Genomic DNA, 10,390 nt, shown 5'->3' on the forward strand with positions numbered 1-10,390 from the left:
AGAGGTTTGAAATCACTATCTCCAGAAATGTGTGCAGCTTAGGAAACCAGCAGGGTGAAATAAACACATGCACGTTTTAGTTTTGCTATTTATTTGACTTTTCATCCCTAATAATATTTATTTAAATTTCCATAAAGGTGGAAACATCAAGCACATTAGTTTTTCTTGTTAATCTTCTCTGCTAAAGTCCAAAAGAAGTTTAAATGAAAGCCATAAAATTAAAGCTTTAAAGTACAACACACTGAATCCAGGAGAGCTAACTGTTACAAAACTTAAAAAAAAAATAAAGGATCATAGTAAGCGCGTCGTTCCTTTCCTCCTTTCTAACAAAGGCTGTGTGTGTGTGTGTGTGTGTGTGTGTGAAGGTCTAGAAAGTAACAGAGTATAAATGAGTCAGAGTGAATGTACAATCCCCCACCCACAGAGACTGAAATCACTGAAATGTGTTTCCATGCTGACATCTGTGAGAGCTGTATGTACTGAATCCACTGTGTTCTGTTTCACAGCTGCTCTGACCTTCAAGTGCCTGGGAGATCAGTGGCCAGTGTACTGCCGAGTGATCCGCGAGAAGAATCTGTGTCAGGACATGCGGTGGTATCAGCGCTGCTGTGAGACATGCAGGGACTTCTATGCTCAAAAGCTGCAGCAGAAGAGTTGACCTCTAGCAGGCTGGCTGGCTCACAGCTCTTTGCAATTATGTTATTTATAAACACACACACACTAGCATGTTTTGCAGACCAAATATTATCAGATTACATATAATTTAATCAAATTAATTTATTTTTGTGTGTTTGCCTGCCAAACATCCCATGTGGTGTTTGCCTTGGTTATACAAACATTTTGACTTATACTATAAGGCTTCACAAAATACTTTTATATGAATGAATAACTTGGATCCAGTAATCTTAAAAGGAAAACTAAATGATAATTAGACTTTAAAACAATGTTTCTGTTTAAGTTAGGGCTGTATCTAAGGTGCTATTCTCTTCCCAGCAGTCCCAATGAGTTACCCAGAACATATACTGAGTTAGCATAATAGTTTAGTTATATATGGAAGAAAATCGTATTTTTTTTGGTGTCCTGCTGCAGAATCAGCCCATTTTCTGTAATCTGCAGGAGATGTGTAAAAATAACAAACCTCATAGTGTTGAACAGCTTTTTAGAGAATGTATTATGAATTTTGTTCAGATTTAAAGACATCCATTGGAAACATCCTACTGTAACTGTAATCTTATATTAATAATGGAAAAGAAATGTCAACATGGAGACTTTGGTCATGTTCATGAACATGTACTTGAACACAAGTATTGTAACAATGAAACACTGTAAGGATTTACACTGAATCACCATTGCACTGTTGATATAGTGTAGAGAAACCATTATAGAAATGGTAACATCCTACAGAAGTGTGTATTATTACATGTTGCCATTAGATTTTTAGCTTTTTTAAATATTTTGAATGAAGAAAGCAATGATCCACCCATTTCTTTATATCTTTTTAGCAGATTTATGAAAGAGTATAGTACATAGTGTCACAAATCATAATAATAAAATTTACTAAATCTTTTTCAGTCCTTTCCCTAGGAACAAGGAAAAACAAAAAATATATAATATTGTGGTAGTTTCATTGTGTGTTTTTTTTCTTTCTAAAAATTAAAAAAAAGTTTTACAGTTCTGTGAAACGTTCAAAAGCCAGCTTAAAATTTTTCTTGTGAGAAAATACTGTACATGATTCACATGATTTCTTATTAGATTTTTTTCAATAAAAATATGTGAAACTTCCTATGGAGAGATAGTTCTTCATGGATCTCTCACACTCCCGCATCTGGAAGGCAAAGGTACAGTCTGCTTTTGTTCTGGAGTGTCTTCTAAAGCATGTTTGTATAAGAAACCACCTTGGAAGAGGGAGGTATTGTCTCTCTTTAAAGCAAAGAACAAATATTCAAACTTCTCCTTTAAAAGTTTCAGGTTCCTTAAAACTGGGGTTCCTTCCTTATAACACAGCCCACTGCATGTGCAGGTGTCACTCGGCTCTCTTTATGTCACTCTGTGGGAACTGGGGCTTAGGGAACTGGTGAAAGAAAAAAATGCAGATTCTCTGGCCACTGCTATTGCTGTGAGTAATAAAAGTCTTTTGTCTCTAATCCAAGAGTCTCGTGTCTTCTGCACTGAAAAAACAGCACGCTAACTTATTAAGTCTCCAGCAGGGATAATCTCAAAGCCTTCCCAGTTATTGATACTTTCCTCATTTTCATCTTCATTTTAAGAATTGTTTTTAAAAAAACTGGGTCCTTCCATTTTTATATTTTCCTCACTATTAAGTTCTGTCAATCTTGTGATGTTGGATTAACAAATAACATCTTACATAAACTCATAGGTGAATGAGAAAAGGGAAAAATGAAATAGTAAGAGGAGACGCTCCTAACTCTACCCTCTGGCTCCTGCATCCATGAATTTATGTAGAAACAGTCGCCATAAAATGGCAATGATCGTTAATTCAGAATATATCGAATATATTAGGGTTAATTTATTACCTCACACTTCCAAAGTGTTTTCAGCAAGCTGTCGCTAGAATGTCATCTTTTTTTTTTTTTTTTTTTTTTTTTTTTGGACAGGCAGAGTTAGAGACAGAGAGAAAGGTCTTCTTACCATTGGTTCACCCCCTAAATGGCTGCTATGGCCGGCGCCACCTATCCAAAGCCAGGAGTCAGGTGCTTCCTCCTGGCTTCCCATGTGGGTGCAGGGCTCAAGCACTTGGGCCATCCTCCACTGCCTTCCTGGGCCACAGCAGAGAGCTGGACTGGAAGAGGAGCAACCGGGACAGAATCTGGTGCCCCAAACGGAACCGGAATCTGGGATGCCAGTGCTGGCCAGAATGTCATCTTTTAAAAAGGCATCAAGTCGTTTGTTAGGCCATCTGCTTCAGGGCAATGGGGACTTGGATAACGCTAGAGATTTACATGAGCATGCACCCGTTGCCACATTTTATTTGCTGTTAAACAAATTTTCTGAATGAAAACAAGATTGTGTGAAATGCTGTTGTGGAAAATGAGACATGTCTTAAGTCCACAGATGGCATTTTGACGAAAAGTACTGTAGTCTTGGAAGGCAAATCCATATTCAGAGTGAATGACTCTCCAAGAACAAGTCACTGCCTTTTTTGTAACAGAAGTGGCTCAATGTAATCAATCTGCAATTAGACCTTCCTCTAGTCTTCTGGTGCCACACTGAGGACATAATGTCCTCTTTGCTATTGTGAGGCTGAACACAGCCAGGACTAGCCCAACTGGCTTTGGTGAATGAAAACCCATATTGTCAAGCAGGTGCATAATCTCTGCTCCAGCCACTGTTTGTTTTGTTCCTGCATTCATTGATCAAGGACAAAACTGGCTGATGAAAGTGACTGGCAAACATAGAACAGGTCATCTTTATTTTTAAGACTGATTTATTTTGTTTGGAAAGCATAATTACAGAGACAGAGAGCTCTTCCATCTGCAGATTCACTCGCCACATGACCGCAATGACCAGAGCTGGGCCATCCAAAGCCAAGAGCCAGGAGCTTCTTCCAGGTCTCCCACACAGGTGCAGGGGCCCAAGCACTTGGACCATCCTTTGCTGCCTTCCTAAGCACATTAGCAGGGAGCTTGTTTGGAAGTGGAGCAGCTGGGACTTGAACTGGTGCCCATACGGGATGCTGGCACTGCAGGCGGCCGTTTTACCCACTACGCTACAGCACCAAACCCGGCCATGTCATCTTACCCACCTGATAATTCAGACTCTTTTTCTCCTGAGGGTGCTTCTTTGGTGCATGGTTACATGAAATATATCCACTTGTCAAGGAGGTCAGTCCACAGAGCCTTTTCTCAGGACTTCCTTCTCACCAATTTTCAAATCAGGCTCCTTCCAAGTCCCTGCCAGGCCTGCCAAATCATTAGCTACAGCCCATGAATTAATATATATCATGCCATTTTTTTTTTCTTTCAAACAAAATGACAGCCAGATGCATAGTTTGGATTCTTTTTAACTGAAGAGATTTTCTTCACTACTTTCATTCAGGGTCACTTTTGTGTGGGCTTGGAAAGCTGCAGCTAATTACTTTTGGTGGTGCTAGGAAGTTGTAAGAAGTCATTAGTGAACCAAGCCAAAATGTTTTCTATGTCAGTCAAGCAGTCATAAAATGTGCTCTTTAAGACTTTAGAGGTAGGTTAAGAGAGGAAAAAGCTTTGGACCAATAGTGGGGCCCTTAGCAACCAGAGCCAGTTACTCAGGAAACTCATGCCTTCAGAATGTGCTGAATACTGATCTCATACACTTCATCGTGGAGTGGTGTTCTGCCCAGGTAATCAGTACACAGGCTTGCTGGACCAGACCGCACTCAATTTATAATGGGCAGTCCAGGTTGCCTGGGAGTGTGGTGGTCCATGGTCAAGCTTTAAGGTTTTATTAGGATCTAGTAGCAATTCAGAAATTGCTTCTCATAGCAAACATAATTATTTGAAGAAAATGAACTCACTTTGCTCCAAAATCCTAAAGACTTCATAATTATTGACAAATAGGGATCTGCCAGAGGATCCGCATGGTATTATTATGTGCCACAGATTCTTCAAGCACCACCCTATCTGCTGTGCCACATAGCAAAAATAGCAGAACAGCCTCGATCTTAGTCTGGCCCAACTGCAGACTCTTCGTGTTCTATGTACCATGTGAAGATGGAAATTTGTTTCCTTATTACTAGTTTTCAGAATGGTATCCCCCAGTGAAGCACATATGGCCAACTGAGGTTTGGATCTCTTTCTTAGGAAGATCCAGAGCGAGAAACTTATCCTTTACCTTAGAAGAGATAGCTCAGAATGTCACTGGATTCCTAAAAATTTTGCAAAGGAGTGATGTCCCTAAAGTTTTGAGAGATTTAATTCACATATTCTGGCACAAAATGAAGCTAGCTATATTATATTTTCAGCTACCACTTCCTCTATCGTAGGTCCAAAGATATATCATTAATGTTGTAGATAAGCATGGCATCCTATGCAGTGTAGAGATCGTGGCCCCTGTAGGTTAGAAATTTGATATACTCCTAAGGTAGGTAAATTAACACAATTACTGGATAAACCCAAAATGCTATTGACAGTCTTCACTCGGAAATTTGTTTTAATTTCTCAGGTTTCAATGCTCAGGTTCCAGAGCATGTATTCATTTGCTGTGATAATATATATTGGACAGCATCTGAAATTGGAGCTACCATCCTTTTAAATTTGTAAAAATCCAATGAAATTCTTCAAAAAGCATGTATCATAGGCACAAAGCAAACAAAAATCGAGGGTTTACTACCACTTTTTTTTTTTAAGATTTATTTATTTATTTGAAAGAGTTACACAGAGAGAGAAGGAGGGGCAGAGAGAGAGAGAGAGAGAGGTCTTCCATCTGCTGGTTCACTCCCCAGTTGGCTGCAATGGCCAGAGCTGTGCCGATCTGAAGCCAGGAGCCATGAGCTTCATCCAGGTCTCCACGTGGGTGCAGGGGCACAAGGACTTGGGCCATCTTCTACTGCTCTCCCAAGTCATAGAGAGCTAGATCAGAAGTGGAGCAGCCAGGACTCGAACTGGCACCCATATGGGATGCTGGCACTGCACGCAGGGCTTTACCCACTATGCCACAGCGCCAGCCCTCCTACCCCTCTTTATTTTTGATTGTTAATCCCTGAAATCCCTCCAGGAATTCAGTGCTGTTTTATTTTCCAATTTCAGTAGAGACAGCTCTAAGACCTTCCATGGACAGTACCACTAGAAGAGCTTTCATTCCACAGATCAAAAAGGCAACAAAGGATGGGGTACTCTACCAGTTTCTGTGTATGTTCATTGCAAACATACCTTCCAGAATGAGGAAAACAACTATGGGATAAGTGATCCAAGGGACTCGGGATCCTTGTGACAGATGTAAGTCAAAATTTGATGAAGTTATCTGACTTCAATATGGTCTTGTTTTGACTATGGGGGTCACCAGAAATTCTTACTATTTCATAACCAGTAATCTTCTAATCACCAAAATGATCATTTCCCCTTCACCAATACCCAATCATCCTGTTAATATTCAAAAGTCCTTTTAGGGAATAGTAGAAGGTAGGTCACAAATGAATTTTGAATAGGGTAATAGGATCATTCCTCAAAGAGAAATGACCTCTTTTCATTCAAGGAGTCAGACTCACAAGTCTGTGACCTGGCTGTCCTGTGGAAACAGGAAGAAAATGTGGGTCACTGGTATGGTGATTTCAATCCTATTTCTGTACACTAGGTGCTCACATAGATAAGAAAGACAATAGAACGCCCGTAATTCCAGTTCTAGGGATTCCATGACCAAGTGGCCAATGCCAAGAATTCTTTGCAAGATCACATCATTCCTGTCTTGGTGCATTCATGTTGCAATATACAAAATACTTCAGGCTGAGTAATTTATAAACAACAGAAATCGGTTACACACAGTTCTGTAGGCTGAGAAGACCAGGATTAAGGTGCCAGCAGATTTGGTGTCTAGTGAGGGCTTGTTCCTAACAGAGAGGGCCTTCTATGTGTCCTCATGTGGTAGAAGGGGTAATAAGGTTCCCACAAGCCTTTTTTTATAATGGCACTAATTCCATGGATGAGACACCTTCCCTCATAAACTAATCACCTCCTAAAGCCCTACCTCTTGATACATTCACATTGGGTATTAGGTTCCAAGATACAAATTCTGAGGGGGAACTAACACTGAAACCATAGCAATTCCCTTTGCCACATTGATTCTGCTGCCCTTCTGGTAACCATACATGTATGGCCTCTAGAATTTAAATTCTGACATTTGCTACCTACCCTTGAGGAACCCCACCATCATTCAATTCAAGAAGCCCAGTTCTATGGCTGCACTTCCAGTGTTGTTCTTGGCTTTCAGGGAATAGTCACTACATGTCGCTCCCCCTCTTCGTGGAGGAACGACACTAAGCCCTGCCTAGGCTTCATATCCGAGTCACGGCACCATTATGTCGCTCCCCCTCTTCGTGGAGGAACGACACTAAACCCTGCCTAGGCTTCATATCCGAGTCACGGCACCATTATGTCGCTCCCTCTCTTCGTGGAGGAACGACACAGGACCCTGCGCTGTTCTTTCTGTCTGCTCGGCCCTCCCCGGGTTTGCTGCTGGTTCTTCCCGGGTTGGCTACTATCCCTTCCACCTCCGTGGAAGGGCAGTTCCCCCTGGCCACATTCCCCACTTCCGCAGGGGAGCGGCACACTGCTGGCCGGCTCTCTCGGGGGCTGCACAGGTGTTCCCTTAGGTGTTCCCCTTAGATGTTCCTGGTGCATGCCGTCTCTCTCCTCCTTTATAGTCCTCCTCCGCCAATCCCAACTCGGCTGCCCACACGCCGAGTACGCTGCTCTCCTCCAATCAGGAGCAAGTCCTACAGTTTATTGGTTGAACTGGAGGCAGCTGTGCAGAAGCTGTTTACTTCTCTCCCAGCGCCATATTGTGGGAGAGCAGATGCATAGAATAAGTCTTAATTCCAGTAACTCAGTCTAGTCCGGATTGCTCCCCACAACTACATAGTTCCTTAAGGATACCAATGCCATCTTGTCCAACATAGTATGCAAAAGCTTGGTGAAGTGAATGCCCTCTAGACATATTTAGAGGTGGATGAGCACACCTATCACAGTCAAACCAGACTCCCTAAATATCTATACAACTTCCTCTGTACTACATTATAGGAAGGAAGTTCTGGCATTTCAACCTTGTTCTGTGTAGTCTACAATTGTGTCTTGTTTCCAGTGACACCTAGAATTACTTCTAATCCCATGACCTAACACCTTGATTCCAGAACCTCTGGATTGAATCTCTCCAGTACACTGATGTTTTTTAAAATATCAGGCTAATTCAACATTATATTCCTTCCAACTTAATCTAATACTCTTAAGAAATAACTCAACATAGCCAATATGAATTGGCAAAATCTTGCAATTCCTATGTCATATATGGTAACATGTCACAAGTCACAATTTTTACCTGATATTCCAGGACTTAAGTCTGACTATCGACTTAGAAAACATGTTAGATAATGGGGATGGATCCTGACGAGCACTAGCATTGCAGTTTAAAAGGTTTTATTTCAGGGCCAGCACCATGGCTCACTTGGTTAATCCTCCACCTGCGGCACCAGCATCCCATATGGGCACTGGGTTCTAGTCCTGGTTGCTCCTCTTCCAGTCCAGCTCTCTGCTATGGCCCGGGAGGGCAGTGGAGATGGCCCAAGTGCTTGGGCCCCTGCCCCTCCAAGTGAACCAACAGAAGGAAGACCTTTCTCTCTGTTTCTCTCTCTCACTGTCTGTAACTCTACCTGTCAAATAAAAAAAAAAAAAAAAAGTTTTATTTCAGGACATTCATGGAAGATGTTTCCAATGTTGACCTCAAGCTATGAATTTAAACCAAAATCTTAAATTTTTTAAGTTTTCCAGCACTTTCATAAGCAATGACTCAACATAACCATCACTATTATTTTCTGTGAGAAAAGCCTAATTGGTAACTCCATGCCCTACCTTCCATAGACACTTCACTCCAGGTGGCTATAGGTGAAAATTTAAATGGCCACTGGCCATGCATTTTATGGATGACTACAGTCCCAGTTGCCACCAACAATATTGCAATTAATTTTTATACATCTAGTCATATCATACAATCAATTTCATATTTATAAAATTTATTTGAGCGGCACAGACACTGACACAGAGTGCCCTTACAGCTCACACAGCTTCCTCTTTTGGTCAACTGTAACCCAGAATCTCACAGGGATCTGGAAAATGTAGTTGGATTTTTAACTATAGATAGTTATAGCTTTAATTTTTTTTTTAGTTTCCTTTACCTCAGATAACTGAAATGAAATTTTTTTCTGTACTCTTAAAGTACCCTATTTTAGAGCTGTTAATATATGCTAGACATTGCATTAATCACTTTACTGCACAGAAACTTTTAACATAATAGTCCTATCCTCACTTTATAGCCAAGGAAACCAAGGCTCAGAAAGATTTAGTAACATTTCCAAGAACACAGTTTAGTTGGATGTAATAAAGCCAATCTGACTCCAAAATCTTTGCACTCAGTTACCCTGATATCCTCCTGCCTTTGCCAATTTAGAAAATGTTTTAGAATATATGCACAAGGATTCATATAACCTAACCACAGGCCAGCTTTGTAGTCAAAATTATCCAAATAATTTTCAAACTCTCTTAGATAATTCATGAGCTCCCAACTGCTTTTCTTGACATTGTACTCTCAGTTTATTGTTGGTACAATTTTGAACAGGAGAGTGAAGAAAGAAGGGAGGGGAGGGAGAAACTGTTAAGAACTCCAAATATCTGCATTCTCATTGATTTATCCCCAGTGTACTATTCATGAGGCCACTTTTAAAAGTTTATTTGAAAAAGAGCATGTATTTAAAATAAGCTTATCTTTTACTTTGCTTTTCTATAAGCTTTTTAAAGTACTCTCATATTTTTATATATTTGCAATCTGTCACTCTTGAATAAATAGAAACCTAAGCCAGTGTTTGTCTAATTATTCCTTAATATTTTAAGATTTAATAGGAAAACATAATATAGGTGTTTTGTGATCAAATAAATTTTGAAAATTTTGGAATTAAAACAGAATTACTCAGTGTCTGACAACAGTTTATATACTGTAAACTACCATAAAAGAATATAAAGCATGTAATTTTTGTCAATGGAACCCCTTTTTTCTCTGACAATGGTTGGAACATAGTTTGTGGAAGAGAGCAGTAAATCATTTTTTTAGAAAATTTAATTATATTATCAATTTCTAACCATAATTCTGTCCTAGGAGACTGGAATAGACAACAGCAATCATTATTTACTTTACACAGGGTTTCACTGGGGTCTTCAGATATGACTCATATGAAAGGGGCCACTCGATAGGGCTGCTGTTTCATAATGCATCTAGTGTAGGGGCTCCTAAACGTCTGAAATACAGTATCAAACAAAGGATGGTAAGACGAGGGTATACATAAATCACCCTAAGGTTCAGAGTGAGAAGCCTACAAGGAAAATGTAGAAAGGTTTTGCGGAAGGACAAGTTTTGGTCACTGCTCATAAAGGATGACTAGCAGCAGGGGGCCACAGCCAGGGATAAGAAGGAACGTCTCCAGGCAGGAGCACAGGTATAGGTGGTATGGAGGGAGGTGGGAACACTAGATGGAGGGGGGATGAAGCTTGATTGTCAGTCATGTAGGCTATCTACAAGGATAGAAATTTGGACTGATGGTTTTTGGCGAGGAGGGTAGGCAAAGACATGGGAGAACTGGTGAGCCTGAGACTAAGCTTGTATATGGGGGGACAGTATACACCCCCTGGGCATCCAG

At 40.5% G+C, this 10,390-nt stretch overlaps 1 protein-coding gene and 1 long non-coding RNA gene across 11 annotated transcripts in view; one reads left to right on the forward strand and one right to left on the reverse strand.

The window, feature by feature from the left end:
- ADAMTS19 (ADAM metallopeptidase with thrombospondin type 1 motif 19) overlaps positions 1-2,144 on the forward strand; it is a 220,139-nt gene extending 217,995 nt beyond the window's left edge. For all 8 annotated transcript variants that reach the window (XM_051844182.3, XM_051844184.3, XM_089335839.1 and 5 more), the window contains one exon: positions 507-2,144. In XM_051844182.3, coding sequence (XP_051700142.2) covers positions 507-658 — 152 coding nt within the window. In that variant the 3' untranslated portion in view covers positions 659-2,144. The remainder of the gene's footprint in view (positions 1-506) is intronic.
- Positions 1-10,390, reverse strand: part of LOC149126045 (uncharacterized) — a 295,022-nt gene that overhangs the window by 158,689 nt on the left and 125,943 nt on the right. The gene's annotated exons all lie outside the window — the stretch shown is intronic.

The sequence above is a fragment of the Oryctolagus cuniculus genome, chromosome 6, assembly GCF_051225735.1.
Source record: "Oryctolagus cuniculus isolate XC-2025 breed Fujian yellow rabbit chromosome 6, ASM5122573v1, whole genome shotgun sequence".
Classification (NCBI taxonomy): Eukaryota; Metazoa; Chordata; class Mammalia; order Lagomorpha; family Leporidae; genus Oryctolagus; species Oryctolagus cuniculus.